The sequence below is a fragment of the Typopeltis vanoorti genome, chromosome 18 (assembly GCF_054136105.1).
Source record: "Typopeltis vanoorti isolate ZY-2024b chromosome 18, IOZ_Tvanoo_1.0, whole genome shotgun sequence".
NCBI lineage: Eukaryota > Metazoa > Arthropoda > Arachnida > Uropygi > Thelyphonidae > Typopeltis > Typopeltis vanoorti.
The window spans coordinates 86,830,060-86,850,063 of NC_143566.1; the positions used below are offsets into that span (position 1 = coordinate 86,830,060).

At 36.6% G+C, this 20,004-nt stretch overlaps 1 protein-coding gene across 2 annotated transcripts in view; it reads right to left on the reverse strand.

The window, feature by feature from the left end:
• The window catches only part of LOC150096897 (type 2 phosphatidylinositol 4,5-bisphosphate 4-phosphatase-like), a 46,908-nt gene extending 38,623 nt beyond the window's left edge, over nucleotides 1-8,285 (reverse strand). For both annotated transcript variants that reach the window (XM_090408443.1, XM_090408442.1), the window contains exon 1: nucleotides 8,181-8,285. In XM_090408443.1, the coding sequence (XP_090264569.1) occupies nucleotides 8,181-8,268 (88 nt within the window). In that variant the 5' untranslated portion in view covers nucleotides 8,269-8,285. The remainder of the gene's footprint in view (nucleotides 1-8,180) is intronic.
• Between the last annotated feature and the right edge of the window lie 11,719 nt (nucleotides 8,286-20,004).

A 20,004-nucleotide genomic window follows, 5' to 3' on the forward strand; every position in this document is an offset into this window, starting at 1 on the left:
TATTATTAATTTTAGGCAGAAGGCCGGGTCTATATCATCCTTTCCTAAATCCATTGTGTACTTCTAAAATATTTTAGATGTAAAATATTTTAAATAACAAAGTAATATTTTATTACTTTGTTATTTAAAATTCTGCTATATATTTTGTAACAGGAATTTAGTATACTTTCTGCAGTTTTTAGGGTTATCTCTATCTTTTTTAAAGATATGGATCACAATTGCTTTTTTCCATACTATTGGGGAGTTACTAGTTGAGTAGATTTTATTTAAAAATAATAGAAGTCTTTCTTTGAACCTTGTTCCTGCATATTTATATAATTCTGAACCTTATTTATCTTCTCCATCTGACTTTCCGTTTCTTGTTTCTTTCAGGCTGATTTCTAATTCTTCTTTGGTTATTTCCTTTTCATTTTCATTAAATGTTTGCCAATTATCTGTTTTTAAAAATATTTATATGATTTGTTTAAGTTAAGGGATATTACATCCCATATAGTTTCTTAGCCGAATAAGAAACTCAAAGAGTTTCATGCCGAATATAGTAGAAACTATATAAAGTTCGGCGATTCCAAGCGTAAGCAAATACCTGGATACTGCAGCACTGATCCCAAAGGGTAGTGCAAGCTGGGGCAACTCGTGGTAGAAGTGGAGCGAGCTCCGATCACTATTCTTGATATTTGCCCATAATGTGAACTTAGCTCCTAGGAACTGTAATTTTTGTTCACATTATGAGAGAAGGTCACTACCCAGACCGGTTTCGACCTTTATTGAGGTCTCATCAGTGAGTAGCCAGACCAGTTAATATCAAGTTTGTAGCGAACAGAACTTGTACCCCTTCTACGAGTATTGCCGTGAGGTGCTCTAATAAATTATTAGATATGTGAAGAGCCAAAGGCTTCAATTCGGCGACATATAACTTGTCGCCGAAGTTATATGTCGCCGAATTGAAGCCTTTGGCTCTTCACATATCTAATATTTATATGATATTCTTGAAGTTCAAACTGCAATATTCAATAATTATATCATATCACAAAGCAAACGAATATATCTAATCATAAAAACACATGTTAATAAATAAATAAATAATAACAATAAAGTATTATTTGCAGAATATCGATAGAGGGAAAAAAATAAAAATGTTATTTTAATATCAAGTTTCATGTAAAAGACAATAAACGTTTTGTGAGGGCGCTAAACTCGTTTTTTTTTTGTTTTTTTTTGTTGTTGTTGTTGTTGTTGTTATGCAACGCAGGACAGAAGCAGAACATTTAAAATAGATTATTATTAAAACACTGTACTTCTTGATTTGGCGGGAAATGAAACGATAGATGTCGTTACTGCTGGCAAGCAGCCTTACAACAGATATGATCATTTTGATCTCTGGATGTGATATTTTCAACAAAAAAAAAAAAAAAAAAAAACAGACAGGTACTTCAAAGGTAGTAAACGAAGTTGCTTTGGCCTTCGCAAAGTTGTCACTGATAAGAGTCGACAGTAATTATGAATAATTTCATAGGCATCGGAAGACAGTGCTGCCATCTCGTGGTCATTTATCCTAAATGTGCCCAAAGGTCGACCAAATAACTGGTTGGAAAAGGATCTCTCTCTCTCTCTCTCTCTCTCTCTCTCTCTTTCTCTCTCTCTCTCTCGCTGATTGTGATTAAATTAGTTTATTTAATTCTATTAAATTACTCGAACGAACCTATAACAGTCTTTTGTTTGGCTAGTAGCAAAAAAGAAATAGTCAGGGGCGATTTTCAGACGGTTGCACAGGTTCAATATTTTCGATATTCTTTGGAAATGGAGTAATTTTAATCATAATCAAGAGTATTTCTTTTCAAATATAGCAGAAAATATTTATTTTTTAGGCCGGAAGACAAAAATGAAACTCCTAAGTGAAAACATTGACAACTTGTTATTAAAATAAAGAAATGTAAACATCATCTGGTTGTATTCAGAAAAAAACGCTTTTCTTATTCTTTTTTTTTTATAAACTTTGTTAAAGACAATATCCATTGGCACTTTTTTTTATTATTATTTGGTGCCTTTTCGAAATGCTTATCCCATCTCCCCAATTCCAGTGTCACACGTAAAGAAGAAGCGGAATCGTCGTTATAAAAAGACACAAGGGTTAACAAAAAAAAGCAACTTAGAAATGTTAAAAGATTTAGCAGATAGAAAATCATTGAAGTAGCTTGAGGAAAGAGCAGCCAACACTTAACCTTTAGCATTACGTTCTACCTATTCGCTGTAGCATCCTGTTCTTATCACAAAGAGCGCTTGCTAATCTGTTCTGCTTAACCCATTCGCCATAATTTGACACATTAATCGCTTTATTTTTAACATTCCAGCATGCTGACATACAGAGAGTGTTAGAACTAAAACTTTCCACGTGGATATCTCCATTTTGAGAAAAAAAGTTGGGGTGAGAGGTGGTTAAGAGACATATATAGTTTATTATTATACAGTGGCGACTCGTGGCTTGAAATCGTGGAGGCGTTGCAACTTTCGAATATGTACACACTGTAAGTACAGTGTATACGTGTTTGGATAAAATATCAAAATTATGGTAAAAATAAAAAATAAAAATTAAACATGAAAAATATTGTTTATTATCAATAAAATTATACAGTTTGGTATAATTCGAAATTACTTAAAAATAAAATCCATTATGATAACCCCAATAATGTTCTAAAATAAAAACTATAACAAATGTCTTTAATTGTGATGTCGAAATATTTAAAGAGACTGAGTAAACACGATAAGCACTACGAACACTACTACTGGCGCAAACTGCATATAAACAACAGTGGAACTACGCGACAGACAGTGCCCCATTACGCTAATAGCTCGCATCTCACTATGACGTGCATATGCTTGCGCGCGTAGTAATATGACACTGTGGTAAACACAGTGCTGCTAGCGTCCTTCGCCCTCCTAAGTGCTACAAGATGTTTTTATTATTTTTTATGAAAAATAAGAGAATTGTATGGGATTGTTGATGATAAAAATTAAATATTGCAAGCAAATATAAATAAATTAATAAATATATTTATATATCGAGAAAAATTGGGGGTGGGTGCTGCAGTTCCGCAGTGCCTATTGCACGAGCCGCCCTTGTTATTATATACGAATTATTTGACAAGTAATGTGTTGTAAACATTGTATATTAATAACGTCAGTTACATTTTCATCGATAACGTAGTTTTCATTATTTTATTGTAGTGTTTACATTTATTATGAATAAAACACAATAATAATAATAACAATAATAATAATAATAATAAATACAACACTTTTTATAAACACACGATGGAGATGCTTACAATAACTGCGTAATCACCATAAAATTGTAGGAAAATGAAAAAAATAATAAAAAAATAAAAATAGCGCCTCGTAGGACATAAAGACGAGTTCCGTTTCTTCCAAATACCAAGCCACTCTAGGAATCTCTGTTGTCCATTCTCAATATTCCATCTATGTCTTTTTATTTCCTCGGTGATGCTTTTTTTTTTGTTTGTTTTGCGCAGTCAGCTTATATGAGTCATCATTTCTTATACGTTGGGGACAAAATACTTTTTAATATTTGACACAGATATTTCGTTTAAAAACTCTTTTATTTCGCTTCCTATTTTTTGGTTAGCTTCCATGTCTCTTATCCACATAATAATAATACTGCCTTAACATCGCCATTGAAGATCATTATTTTGGTTTTATTATAATAATGACACATTTCATGTATTATTTAATTTTCTAAAAGCACAATATTCGCTTTAGCCAATCTTTACATCGCATCCGTCATTTCCTCTTTCATTTTCGCTCAAGTATGTGAAATTCTTAACTTGAGCATTTGAGATGTTTGTTTTGATTTTGATGATAGCAAAGTGTGTCATCAGCGTAATCTAGATCTTCTAATGTGAAATGGGATTACAGGTTCGGTTAAGTAAAACTGTTATGCACATTTATGCATCAAAACTGTTATCACAATTTTGATGTCCCATCTATTCGAAAACCAGCTTGTTCATGCCTTAATAACTTCTCTGCTTCTTTATAATCCTATTTATCAATATTTTACCAGAAAAATTGCAGTTACCGACAGACTATTTCCTCTCCAAGTTTCACATCTCATGAGATCTCCTTTCTTTGAGATTATAATTATCATATAAATCATACAGAAATCCATTTATGGCTTGATCACCGCCTTGTACAGTAAAATGATTACCTCTTTGTCTACCAGATTCATCACTCCCAGATTCATCGCGTCCACGTTCTAGAACGAACTTGCTCGAATCCAATACACCTCATCACATCTCTGCAAAAGCAAGTAAGCATGATTGAATTCAAACATATACTGTAGGTGTCTCTCAAAGGCCAACTAACTGCCTCCATGAAATAAAAAGGGAAAAAAATGATTATGTTATAAACATTGTACTTTAAAATTGAGCTGAAATGTTCGAACAAGCAGTTATATAGTGAAACATTTAGCACGTCAGGTTCTCGGGTACTAAAATTGAGAAATTTACAGAAAGTGGAGTTGATGAGTTTGACTTACGAGAGGTTCGAGTGTGAGCCTATAATAACGCACAAGCCGAGCAGTGGATGTTGCTTACTATCCACAGCAGATCTCAGCCTGCACTTACCACGAAAAGGTTTGGAGAAACACACGATATTGCTCGTGACATTTCCAGAGCATTTGATCGTATTCAGCATGGAGATTTGTTCACTGAATTACCTTTTTTTTGGACCAAGCAAGCTTTCGCTCTTTGACTGATTGCTGCATATCATAGCGGATGAATTCCTCTCTAAGGAACTTCATCAATGCAATTCTCTTATTAAGAGACACTTGTGACATTAAATTAAGAATTATAAACACGTTAACACAAGAATATTTTAATGTTTGCCAAATATTTCAGTCTGAAACTAACAAACTATCCTCAGTGGCTTGATAGAAACAGTTTTGACAAAGTGGAATACCAACAATTGATCAATCAAAAGTAGAACGAGCCACGTGATGTTACGTTGCTAAGCGTTAAAGAGAGGTAAATTTCATCAGTGATGAATAAATTATAGGTATTAATTCACAATTTCATACAACAATCTTAATTTATAAATTCAATTCAAGCTAACATTAGACTAATGTAAGAATTAAAGGTCTCAATTAAAAGGGGGAATAAATGAGTGGGTTATCCGGATTAAACTGTCGCATATTTTTGACAAGGATAACCAGTCATTTCGATTCAAGTTAGGGCGTTGAATCCAGACTTATCGGATTTGTTGTGAAGAATGTATGACTGTCATGTATTATTTTTTCTATATAGCGTCCGGTTTGTCCAAAGTACGACAGATTGCAGTTACAAGGAACTTGATATACACAAATTAAATGGCTTCTCCGAAAAAACTACACATCTGTTCGATTCTTACAATCCAATCGAGTTCCAATTCCATATATTTCCGGGATTTCAGAACCAATTTCAAGAATTCTGAAGAAATACGATTTAACAGTCACTTATATCCCTATTAACAAAATATCCACTATTTCCCCTCTTCTAAAGATAAACGCTCAACCTTGTCTCTGCCTGGTGTGTATCAAGTTCCTTCTAACTGCAATCTGTCGTACTTTGGACAAACCGGATGCTCTATTACTATTACTAATAATAATAATGATAATTACTAATAATTAATATCTATAATTTATTCATCACTCTGATGAAATTTACCTTTCTTTAATGCTTAGCAATGTAACATCACGCGTCTCGTTCTACTTTTGAATGATCAATTGTTAATATTCCACCTTGTTAAAAACTGTTCCTATCAAGCCACTGATGATAGTCTGTTAGTTTCAGACTCAAATATTTGGCAGACATTAAAATATTCTTAACGTGTTTATAATGAACTTCTTCATGTATCCAATACACTACCGATAGTTTTGCTGATGACAAAATTCTTCCGGCAAATTCCTCTGCCTGTAAAAAAAAAAATAAATAAATAAATAAAGCCATCCTTTTCTCCTCAAGATGTCACATTTCATCCGCCATCCATACTAATTTCAAAGTACAAATTCCAATTCCTCATATCCTTAAGATGTTCACGTGTTTGGAATGGTGCACCAAAATCTTCTCTAAAAATTCTTGATGTTGTTTGGTGAGAGTTCGATTCCTCTAACAGATGATCCCTCTCTCACTGACTCGCATCAACTACTATCTCACTGGTGTTCTCTTTCTGTTTTAGTCCTGCCATTTTTCAACAGGCGCTGCCATGGACACTGCTCCGCCAAACTAGCATCCTCCATTCTATCGGTTTCGATTAAGCCTCTTAGAATTGCTAGCAGCCTTTTACACGCCAGTAGCAATCCCATAGAATGTGCTTTTAATCCCTTCTAACGTACACGCCCTTTTAATATTAAACTTTTTTTTTTAATTTTTATAAGACCACCTACGTTAAGGCAGTAACAAAGCCCAACAAAGTAGTAACACATTTGTTGTCTCAAAATGCGAAGCCAGGATTTCGTTTCCATTTATAAAAAGAGATCTTTTTGTTTCTATTAATAACTTCCCCTGTTGTTGAAGAGTCAGGCCAAAAAACTTGGTTGTTTAGATAAATTTAATCCTTAACAGGTCAATTTAATTCTATCTTCAATCAGATGAGATTTGTGGACAATTTCAAATCATTCCTTGGAACAGAAATTTCTTCATCTTTAAGTACGGCATTATCTTACAGTAATGGCTGAAGCAAGCATTGGAATCTTCAGGCACATTATAAGCTTGAGTACAATATGAAAAGTCGGTTTTTCTTTTCGTCTATAGTTTTCTGTTTCTTATTGTCCAACTTCCTGCTCGTAAGTAAATAAAGAATGTTGTGGAAGGAACAAATTAGTGACCACAATAATCATAACTCTCAGACGAAAACGAATTTTCATTGCTGCGATGTTCAGATCTCTTGTCATCATTAAACTCTTCGAGAACTCGTCTTCCTTTCTGTCCCCAAATCCCGATATTGATTGATTGATTGTATCTTCCACACATTTGTCACTCATTTCTATGATTAAAACATCAAATCCTCATTAAAACCAACGCCATTCCTTACATTATCCAAACAACTTTACTAAGGAACACGATGCGTGTGGGTTGGGTTAAACATTCTAATAGCTCGCTAAAGCACTCCTAAAAAAGATAAACATTACAAGCATTTATAATAAATGTGAACCCAAACTAAATGCTAATAAGTCTTTTGACAATTTTGCAAACGACTATCTCACTGTTCTCTTTCTGTTTTAGTCCTGCTATTTTCAACAAGCGCTACCACGCAAAATTTTAAGTGATTTTTTAAGTGATGGAAGTTAGAGATATCTGAACATGTTTGCATTCTTGTTACTGATAAGGAGAGGCAGATAAGCGCAATCTTTTCGACATTTGTCCAAAGAGAAACCGCTATGATAATAATAATAAAACAAGGACTTTGTTATCGGGGCAGTACAGTTAGTTCAATTTCAGAATTTTCACAGCAAACGTAAGTTTTGGTTTTGTTTCCCTCCATCAATTAATAGGAACTGGAGGAAACATGGGGAGCATCCATCACCGCGTCCTACAACGAAGGCCACCCCATACGATGTCTGGATGCACAGATGTCGTAGTGCGAAAGGAATTCGCGCATCATGAATTTCCCTGTCAGGTGGGTGGTTTATAACTGCAGGACTTGACGCACGAAATGAAGTTGCTTGCAGATAACGGCGAACTGTGGACGCTGGGGGTGGTCGTTAGTCACGGTAATAATATGGAATGACAGAAACGCGAAGGGTTATCTGTTATCGCCAGACCCAGGTGGTGAAAGCGGAAAGTTCTCTGTTACAATGTCCTTGGAGTCAGAAGCCCACGGTCGGTCTGTCTTTTAGCAGACACCTAAACGACTTTATGATGCAGGAAGGAGTGAAATGCCTGGGGAAGTCTCAATTAAAAGACCTGCGATGAACAAAATTTGATTTTTAACACTTTTCCTCTATAAGTGGTTCAAAAACAGATTGTTGCCGAAAATTATTCCCTAAACTCAGACTTTTCATCGCGGAAAACAGACAAACAGTCCACACACACACACACACAATTAACGAACACAATACACTCGCCTTATAGTCTTCGGGAATGGAAACTTAAGCGACTGTTTTAATATCCCAGCAATAATCAATCACTTACTTTGTTCTTCTTCTTCCTCTTCTTCTTCTTCTTTCTCTGATTTCGCTTCATCATCTTCTACGGTCGTCCATTCTTCATTCACATCCATGTCGACTATCGAACGTTGACTAGCTTCGTTCTCCACAGGTATGCGAGATCAAAGTCCAAACAGATATGCGGAACCTCCCCTCGTCATGTGATATCATCATTGTTGTTTTTTTCTCGCAACCAGGAGATCATTCGTCGCTTAACTAGGCGTCATCATATGGCGCTATCTTTTTTTTTTTTTTACTTGTTTTTCCCCGGCGTCGAAAATACTTTGGCTGTTTACTTATTTCCGAGTCGCTGACCAGAAAAATCCAAACTTTTGACGTGTCATACCCATCGCGTGATTGTCAACAGCAAGGATATTTCCATGGATGAATTATTTCATTTAGAATATCTTAAAATAAGAGGATCCCCTGTTTTTTGTTTGTTCGTTTGTTTTCTCGAAAAAAAAATAAAATAAATAAATATGTCGGATCCTTCTGTTCCGTTTTATTCTTACGTATAGAACCATGCAACCATTCCAAACTAGATCCGACAGAACAACACGGTTAATCCTTATTCCCAGGGCATCCTATGTCTGTATACTGCAATTGTTCTTCTAGCCGGTTTGCTGTTAAAAAATTAAAGTTTATTTAATTTTTCAGCCAAGAACCAAGAAAATTAGGCTTGTTATTCTCTCAGTTTCTCTTCCACAAATTTTCTCGGCCTCTTTTCAACTATGCTTGTATATAAATCTTACCTGAAACACTCAGTAGCGAAATTCTTCTGTAATTCTCACATTCAACTTTATTTCCTTTTTTTTATAGATGGGGGAGCTCTATGAGCGATCTTCTCCAATCATTGGGAATTCGACCTTCTGATCAGGCTCTCTGAATTATGCAGGTAACCACTGCAAAACTCCATATTTAAGCATATCTGGTCCAATATCAGCTACTGCAGCTGCCTTTCCACATTTCAAGTTTTTCCCCACTTTTTCTACCTCAAGTATTGATATGTACTCATGTTTGCAACTTTCTTGAAAATTTTCTACTACAGTTCTCTCACTGCTTGTTTCGTTTAGCAGTCTTTCAAAGTAATTACTCCAGCCATCTAAGATATCCTTATCTTCAGCTTTCATGTCACCTTTATCATCTTTGATTCCTTTTTACAGTACTCTTTCCTCCATTTCTAAGCTTCTTCAATAGCCTCCAGAACATTTTGCTACCTTCCTGATATTTATTTTCCATACTGTTACCAAAGTCTTCTTATGACTTTTGTTTAGCTACTTTTACACATAGCTTAGCTCTCTTACATTTTTCCTCTGTATTCTTTTAGAGTATCTGCTGGGAACTTTTGGTATGCTTTCTTCTTTTCCAAAACTGCTTCTTTAACTTTTCGTGTCCACTATGGGGTTGTTACAGACAACTCTATCCCCTAGCTAAATCAACCAATATCTTCTTCAGAGTTTGCCACTGAGACTCCCAGGTTTTGGGTCTTGTATTCGAACAGCTTCAAATTTTCTTCAGTAATGTTTGTATAGTCGAGTCTACGCTTTACTGTAAAAGCTGCTCAACTTTAATTATTTTTAAAACGTCCTTACATGCTGTTCTTTTCAATGTAATATCCATTTTTATCCTGCTTAACACTGAGAATGGTCACTTCCAATTTCAAATTCTCTTGTATCTTAAATCTTGTATCTTAAATCTTGTAAATATATCACTATCAACAATAGCGTAGTCAATGAGATTTTTCTTATTTCTTGTCTTCTGTCCACGTGAATTTGTGGACATCTTTATGTTGGAACATGGTGTTAGTAATGACTAGTGGAAATCCAGCAAATACTATCATTATAAGCTTAGTCCTTTTCTCCAAATTTTCCCAAAATGTTCCTATATGCATTGTGTGATTTATTTCCTAATCTCCAATTTAGATCTGCAACCAGGATTACATTTTTTTTTTTCATTTTCTTTACGTCAGCTGCCTGTTCTAATGACATAAAAAGTTCCTCCACTTCTTCCTTGGAAGAACCTTCTGTGGGACCATAGGCACAAATAAGTTTTATTGTCCCCATGTTGAAGTTTGCCCACATAATTCTACTTGAAACCGCCTTTCAATCAATAAATTTATCTCCATGTGTGATGTTGAATGCTATCTCTACTCCTTCTTCTTTTCCTTGATCATTATTTGCTCTATACTATACTTATTATTTAGTAAGAGCTCGCCTGTTTCTGTCTTCTTTGTCTCAGTAATGGAAGTTATGTCAACGTGATAATTTTCCAATTCTACCGCAAGTTTGATTTCTTTTCCATTAATACTTCTTATATTGATGGTTATTATCTTAAGTTCTTCTCACGGGTTATTCTTCTTCTAGATATTGAGTTGGAGCTCGTTTCAGAGTTGACTTTTTCTCTGTTTGCCCTGGTTCCCAGACGAATGCAGTTGTGGGGGGGGGGGGTGATTAAAAGGGCAACGCCCCAACATGAAATCTTATCGTGTTGTTCCGTCATATGCACTTGTGGTCTAAGCCAGTAGAGATGACAATTTGGGCAGCTAAGCCCCAAATTGTAGCCCCTCCTCATTCGGTTAGTACCCAGTAGATACCTACTGTTTGTGCACCATATGAAGGTTAGGATTGAACATTAGGTTAGAAGTCGCAGTCTCTGCATTCCTGAAGGGCAATGTGGAGGTTTCCTCCCAGTTATTTGGCTTTGATCCTTTGATCCTGCATCACATCTAGTGCTAATTCTAAAACTCCAAAACTGGTCTGTAAGTCATAGAATAAGTTGTATTACACAGAACATATGGTTCTGTCTAATATCTTTCGTTGCACATAGAGTTTTTGAGTTTTTCGTTGCACATAGAGTTAGTTTGATTGCTGTGTTGGAAGTGGGCTGATGTTCAATAAGGTCTGATACCCCCTACAGGCGTAAGATGAAAAATTCATTCACAAAATGAATTTTAAATGAGAAATTCATCCTAAGGGATGCACACACACACACACACACGATAATTTGGAACATCTTGACCCGTCACTGAACTGGAAAGCCTGAATTAATGTGTTGTATCTCATTAAGTTTGTAAGGTGTGTGAGCCTCCGTAGCTCAGTCAGTATAGACAAAGCCCTTTCGTCGGAAAGACATGGGTTCGATTCTCCTCCATGACATGAGGAACCTTTATATTGTCTCTTTCGACTAAAGGTGAGTTAGCCGGTCTCGTATACAGGTAGGGGATTTTTTCACCCGGAAACTCGGATCTTTCCCTCAGAACTGGCCCCGTGAACACTCATGGATTACAGTCATGAATACGTTCGATTCCTGGGTTCGATTCCCGTCAGTGATGTGAGGAACCTTTATCTGGTCTCTTAGTCGAAAGAGACCAGATAAAGTCCCACCCATATATTACGGTCCTGAGCCCCGAATAAAATGAGGGGAGGGAGTTAGGGACAGCAATGGTGAATTATCCTCTAAAAATCTCACCAGGAATACTTTGTGGGCAATGTCTACAAAAGTCACCTAAGGTCAGAAACGACTGAAAGGGAAAATCAGTCAGTTAAGTGTGTAGGGTGCGTGTTCCTTGTTCATAGTATGTCCGTAGAGCTCTTTTCAGGCTATTGTAGTAAGGTTCCTGTATTCGAAAGGTAGTTTATTTAGCATATCTGGGATGTAGAAGTTTCGCGTGGCCTTTCCGTACTGATTATTGTACTTATATGTGATATAAGTCTGAGGTCTTCTTATACGGTATGTATTTCTGACTGTCCTGTAGTTGGCATCGAAATAATGTTTTAGCAAAGCTGCATAGTGACATAAATGTTTTGCTGTCAGTATTTTGTGTTCTGCCATTGCAATGTTTATAAGGTCGTGATTTTCTCTTTGTTCCCAAAAGATCAGTTTTGTCATTTTGTACTGTAGCGACATTAATCTATTTAGTTTGTAGGGTGCACAGAAAGCATACGTTGTGATAGCGTATCTTAGTATATTTTGGCATAGTGCTTTGTATATTAGTGTTTTTAGGCGTATGGGAACTATGTCTTTTAATCTGTAGAGTTTGCCACTTATTGTTCAGAGTTTGTTGTGTAGAGGTTTTATATGGCTATTCCAGTTCATAGCTGCATCGAGGTAAATTCCAAGGTATCGTATTGTTTCAACCTGAATGATTGTAGTGGTTTTGCTGTTCTGTGTGTTTTTTATGTTGGAAAGTGGATGTTGGATGGTTGTGTGTGTGTGTGTGTGTGTGTGTGTGTGTGTGTGTGTGTGTGTGTGTGTGTGTGTGTGTGTGTGTGTGTGTGTGTGTGTGTGTGTGTGTGTGTGTGTGTGTGTGTGTGTGTGTGTGTGTGTGTGTGTGTGTGTGTGTGTGTGTGTGTGTGTGTGTGTGTGTTTTGACTGATTGAAACCGAGAAAACAAACAACGAGTTAATTTAATGAGTTTTGACTGATTGAAACCGAGAAAACAAACAACGAGTTAATTTAATGACATGTTTCGTCAAAAATGACTTCTTCAGGTGTGGCAACACTTAAAGCAAATGAAAAAAAAAACATAAAAACACTGCACCATCATAATAACAGACTTGTAAACTGAATTTAAGTTTAAATTGTCGTTATAGTCAGTGCTATACATTTGACTTCTCAGTCTGGCCATAGTATAGCCTCCCACAATCACATATTATTTTATATCCACCGGAGAACTGAAGGTGGTTATGAGCTTGATTTGGGTGGCTTAGAACTGACCTTAGATTTGGAAGAGTTCTCCAGGTGGATCATACAGTGAGTGGACAAAACTTCTGGGTGTGTGATTTCGTTTATTTTCGCAACTACTCCTGAGCGAAGTCCAGTCATGCTCGCAGCGCCGTCCGTACACGTTGGTTTGTATTGCACATTCCGAAGTATCAACATATTTCTTTTTCTTTGTTTCTTCTAAACTTGAAGGACTAGTACTTGGCATACTTTTGGTACCATCACTACTTTTCTCCTGAATATTGTCCTTGCCTCTACTAAAGAAGATTAAAAGGTTTTGCTGTTTGACTTTTTTTGTCTCCATTTTGTAAGGTTTCAAATTTTACGAAAGGAGACAAAAAAAGTCAAACAAGCAAAACCTTTTAACCTTCTTCAACCTCTTCAACCTGTGGTCCGCTACATAATTGGAAGAAAATTTTTGGCGGACCACAGGTTGAAGAACAGGGTTTAAATGATTTAGAAAGATGTAAACATTATTTACACCATGCTCCCAAATAAGGAATATATCGTCCACATAGCGGAGCCATGTTCTAGGTTTCAATGTTGCTTTAGAGATGGCTTTTTCCTCCAAGTCCTCGAAGAAAATATTGGCCAGTATTGGAGACAGGGGGCTGCCCATAGCTAGTCCTTTATTCTGTTTATAAATTTTCTCTTCAAACTTGAAATATCCTGAATTAATACAGTGTGAGAGAAGAGCAAAAACCTTTTTAGAGATCTTGTTTTTTAAAATGTTGAGAACATCTTGCGTTGGAACGTTTGGAAAAAGTGTTACAACATCAAAGCTCGTCAAAATACCGGAATTCTTGAGCTTCATATCCTTAATTTTAGAAACAAAGTCCGTTGAATTTTGAATGTAGAAGGAAGACTTTCCTACTAGACCTTTTAAGGAGGATGCTAGATATTTTGATAATTTATATGTGGGTGAATCAATGCTATTGCTTCGTTACATTTGCCACACAGATCCCCCAGCAGTTCACCATTTACATTTCTCTCTTCCAAACCATGCTTATCCATTAGGTTCTTCAGTCCCTCATTATTTGTACCAACTTTAGCGTTGAAGTCAACTATGAGAAGTATGCTCTTGTTACCATGTGTCCTCATCAGAGTCTTATCAAGGAGACTGTAAAACTTTTCTTTTTCTTCAAAGGATTCACTCTCAATTGGGACACAGCACTGAACAACTCTTAGCCTTCCAAATTTAGTTTTAAGATTTACTGTTATTATTCGTTCTAAATTTGGTTCCCACTCAATCATTGCTTGACTAAATAAATCCAACTGAAGAATCCAACTCCATATTGATGTATATCAGTTATATTAGACATCCCTGAATAAAGAAACACATTCCCACTAGGAAAATTTATTCTACCTAGTGGGAATGTGTAACTACTCCTCTCTTAGTTATGTCCGTGCGGTTCGCCTAGTGGCTTTGCGCTTCGCAACCATATGCCTGGGGAAGGAGTGTCCTAGGTTCGATTCCCGTCGATAACGTCAGGAGCTGAAGGATCTTCCTCAGCCATAGCCAAGTTAGCCGGTCTTGGGCGTGGACAGTAGGTTTTTTTCCCACCAGCTTATCTGGGGTTTTTCATTCCGCAAGCAGACAAACGCCATGAACGCACGTTGATTACAGTCACGAATACTTAGAGGCATAGAGATGACCATCTTATACTCTTTTGGATTTCGGTTACGAAATCCAAGCATGCTTTTAAGATTATGGGCGCTTAAAAGGCCTGTTAAAGCCACTGATAAAAAATAAGGATAAGATTCCATTGGCCAATTTGTCTCCTAAATTTCCAATGTGTCCGTCCGATTTCTGCACTTATCCGACTTGAAAATAATATTTAAAGTTGAATTTAAATTTTTAGAGACTTGCGTGTTGTTAATCCACAGAATTTCTATTCTGGCGGTAGGGCTACTATCTCAACATCCAGACATGCATTTTATACATAAACATTTACTCTCGTGTAGTTGTTTCGATTATACCACCGATACTCGGTCACGAGAGCCTCGTTTGTGATAACAGGTTCCATCACGAGAAGGCAAAGAGTGGTATTTGAGTGAGAGAGTCTATATGTCATATATAATGAAATCAAGTCATACTATTACGTAATCATCACCCGCTTAGAACTCATCATGTGGTTTGACCGTACAAAATTTGAAGATTAACAGCAAAGAGTAAGAATTTCATATATTTGAAGTAATGCCATATACACTGCTTGGAAAGAAGTCAACGGACACCCAGGTAGGATGCATCGTGCCATGTAAAGAGTTATTCCATGTAAATTGGAGGAATTTCTAGTTCCCAAGTCTTCGGGTGAAATGACTGTGAGGAGGGAACTGACGGAGTTTAAAAGAGTTCTGATAGGATGCCATGTTGAGGGTCTGTCAATTTATCAAATTGTTGACAAATTTGGGCCTCCCAGATCAACAGTCAACGACACCACACTGAGATGAAATTGCAACGAGTCAACAACTTCAAGTGCTTCCCTCAGTGGGCGACCCACCACACTCACCAAACGTGTCCGTAGGGTGCCAGAAGGATAATATGTAAAAACTGCCATTCGTTGGCCTATACGTGGTTGAATGTGAAGTTCCGTGCATTGACTGGAACAGGAATCTGCATAAACATTTAGACCGAGGCTCACAACATAGGTTTTCATGGTAGGACGGCGATACGCAATCCCTACTATACCCGAGCAACATGCAGCGTCGTCTTCAGTGGTGCAAAGAGCTTGTATACAGTGGGACGTGGACGCTTGGAAAGCTGTGTGGAGCTACGAACGGAGCTGCGAATCATACTACCCCCTCTACTACCCTCTACTAAGTAGATGCATGCTTGTGGCGGATGCCCGGTGAACGTCCCTTACCAGAGTGCGTAAACCCAACTCTGAAATTAGGAGGTGGCGATGTGATGGTATGGTCCTGTTTTTCCTGGTTTCGCTTCGGAACTATTTGTGGTGCCACGAACATTGAACTCCGAAATGTATCTGAACATTATGGACAATTCAATCCTACCTACTTTGTAGAGTTTCTACGGAACTGCGTGATTTCTGGGCATGATATCACCACATTTGACTGGCCTCCACGGAGCCCTGATTTCAACTCTAGTGAGCATCTGTGAATCGGAGCGTCGGGGGAGGTCAAGGGACGTTTGCTCCACAACACTCCAGGACACCTCATTACATGCCTACAAGAAAAATGGTCCAAAATTCCCATTGATCGCTATTGTACTCTTGTGTAAAATACACCTTTCGCTACCTCTTATTAAGGTGAACTCTAGGGCTATTTGTTCCTCGCACTATAGTGTCCGTTTGACTTTTTTTTCCAAGCAGTATAATTGATGAAGACGATAAACCGGAGGCTCGAGTTGAAAGAGACTAGTTTAGCTTTTATTTTCCTCATCTGGACTGGTTTTAAGTCATTCTATCATACTTCTATTCCACGTTGTTGAAGGTCGCGAATAAGAATAGAAATCAGTGAAATCTTTCTGATTTACGGTTAGGCGTGATCCACGCTTAAATGTGCTCATATTCGAAACCAAATCTTACGGAATAGGTTGGTTACTCATTATTCCCGAAGTGTCTTCTGCTCTTGTATATTGCGTGTGTTTTCCCGACTTGTTTGCCTTTTTTACGGCACTAAAAACCGGAGTTTCAGGGAGAAAAACTCTCCACCTCCGTACGAGACAGGAATCGCACCATTTAACTGAACACCTGATAAAATTTCCTCACATCATAGACGGGATTCAAACTCGTGTCTTTCCCACCAAAAGGCTCCTCTAAACCAACTGAGCTACGAAGGCTAACAAATGATCTAAATTGCTATTTTATGTGATGATTTGTGGCAAAGGGAAGAAAGAAGACGATCTAAAATTCCAGAAGGAAAAACGACTTAACTTATCGACTCATTATTTTGGCTATTTTCTTTTTATCATTTTCTTTCTATTCAGCTTTGATAGATTTAACTCTTGAGGACTCAATGAAAAAATTTCGCGACATTTTTGTGGGTGTTTTAACACAGGTTTTTTAAAAAAATCCCATGGTTCATATTTGTTGGTACATTTCGTTGAACTAAATTCCAAAACGCAGTTGCGCCCTCTGTGTTCACTTCCGACGCAATGCACGAAGCCTACTATTGTTTCAGTGCGTGTGTTTTAAATTCTTTTCTCAACCATACTAAATACCGTTCATTTATTTTGTATAACCAGCAACTGCAACAAATCAGTAGTATTCTTTGATAATAGAACACAGTATGCTTAAAATCATTCAAGTTATTTTTCTGCCTTAAGAAAAATTATTCTTATCGGCTTTCGAACCCATGTCAGTCTTTTTAAACCTATTTGATGTCAAAAGATCGAGAAAAGCATTTTGTACGCCTAATTTTTGAAGAAAAAAAAAAACTCTAAATTGGTGCAACAACTTTGCAAGCCTTCATGAGTAGGAGTCCCATAATAAATAAATAAACATTATGAACATAATTCATGGATCAGCAACCACTGCTTTTTGACTTCTTTCATGTGGATGTTTATTGATGCTGTGTTACTACAAATAAACTAAACGTGTAAGTTACTAAAGGTTTAAGTTGCTGGCCAAGTTGGTCGAATGGTTAGCGTATCCGCTCTCCAACCAACAAGGCTGCAGATGCGAATATTCTGTCATGCTAACTGATGTTAGTGAATGTCCTTAGATGGGAGAAGAAAGAAAGGGTGTGTGTGTGTGTGTGTGTGTGTGAGGGGTAAATGACCACGAGTACCATGAATATATCTTATTCTGTATATTTTTGAACAAAGGATCGGAATGGAAGTTTGTTTTCTTCAAGGACCTGAACACTCTTGCTCTGCCATTGAGTCCGACCAAGAAGGAAATTGTTAACATTTATATTTTACCAGTACTGAGTGTAATTTGTTGGAAATATTGTGGGAAAAATCTTTTCCAATGAATATTTTCGTGAAGTACTTCTGCAATATAATACTAGCACGTTTCCAAAAGAGTGGATGGTGGAACTCCGAACAATGCACATAAAAGATCGCTAAAAGAATCCCACGGGGGGGGGGGAACTGATCGATTTTAAATCTTTAATGCTTTGGGCGCATCTTTCCAGTCATGAAAGCAGAATTTCATAGGTAGAAGATAAACAATTAGTCAGGTGAAAGGTGCTTCCAATCCTGAGAAACAAAACCATCTCTTTGAATGCCGAGTTAATTAGAGCTGAAGTCGATCTGTTTGTACATCAAAAGCTTGAGGCTATTGTTAAATTGAATGGGATAAAAAACAAGAATAGAATATTGATATCATAAAATATTAAAGGTTACAGAATTATATTCTCCCCATTAGAGAAAAAGTTGGTGATTGGTGTTTGTTTTATCCACGAATGGTTACAAAGTCTATCATATATTTAAGTATCGCGGGTGAGTTCAGATGCAGATCCCCTTCTTGAAAGACCAAACACGGAAGTTTTTCAAGTCACTTCGACGCCTCCAAAAATAAATAAATAAATAAAAGTGGGAGATTGTTTTCATTGCCCAGTTAGGGCAATGAAAACAAACATCTATGGTATATTCTTGCAAGACCTCCGAAAACATCTACATGGCTTGAATGGAACTTGGTTCAATGGAAGAGTTTCAAAGAATACTTTTCACTAATGAAAGGGATTGTTCTATTAAAAAAAAAAAGTGCTTCAACATTTTGCAGGATTGACAGAAGTGGAAAAGAAGAAGAAGCAGTTGAAGATATCCACTCGGTTTCCTCGTAGTCTCTTCTAAGCTCTTTAGATTCCAATAATGAAACCCAAACGAAGTTCGAAATTATAAATTTGCTCAGCATCATCTGACATGGGGTACCCATGATCAGAATAGTTGCATGATGAGTTGGAAGTGGTCCTCTGAACCATCGTGGACACGTACTTCCCTTTTCCATAATATAAATCTCAGACTAAAGAAATAACCTCCCGAGTTTATCAAATCAAAACCCATCTAAAGTGACGTTATGTTACATTCTGAGCAGCCTTCTGTATATTACGAGTATATAAAAGTCTGTATTATTATGTATTTATATTATAAGTCTATATTACGAGTATATAAGTTTATATTATTATCTGTATATATGAAATCATCGGTCAAGAAAGAATCGCAGCAAAGATACGTTGTGTTGCGTTGGAATTGCAGAGACAAAAGATGGGTTAAAACTAGTGTCGTTTATCATTAAACTGCTTGTTGTTTTGGACGTCCATTGAGTGCGGAGTTTCCTTTTTTTTTCTATCTTATTGTTTACTATTTTCCTATCTTTGGTCGATTTTTTATTTTATCTTCAAAAAATACAATTTTATTCTAAAATTGTACTTGTTAAAGGTATTGAAAAGAAAAGAATTTGATTTCGATATGTGCTATCTGAAATTCTAATGAAGTAAGAAAAACAAATGAAAATTATTTCTCTTTGAAAGGGAGGGGGAGAACGGATTTAAGTTAAGTACTAACTCCAGCAACGAACGATGATGTCCTTTGATTGAAAAATCGTTAATTCGAATCTCATCCAAAATGCGATGAACTTTTAAAGGGTTTTTCAAGTCAAGTTGATTTAGTCAGTCGGATACTGAGATTGGAAGCTTTTTCTTCCAAACCACGGGGGGGGGGGTTCATCCCTGGAGAAACAGGCAAACCAGTAAGAAGACCACACGCATCTTATATCCTCAGTTATTCTTCCATAATTTCGAAAACAACCCATCTCCAGCAATGTTCAGTAGTTCTGCGTACAATCCCACTTTTCTTAATCAAAAGACCTAAGAAAAGGAGAATATCATAGACATCTTGGTGATCGTATATTTTAAGTAGTTCAGTACCGATTCAACTCACACCAAAGTTCATGGGAGCTTAATAAACGTTTACCATCAATCTTAAAACTTCATTCGAGGTTTTTAACCGCAAACATTGCCTAACTGATGACCATGAATATTTTATTGTCCTTTGAATTGTACTTGATTTTTAAAGGAAGAATCACTGATATATATATATCAGTGATTTACTGATATATATATACAGGGTGTTCGGGATAAATTTGACAGTTTCGTAAGGAAAAAGAAAATCTTCTTTGTATCTA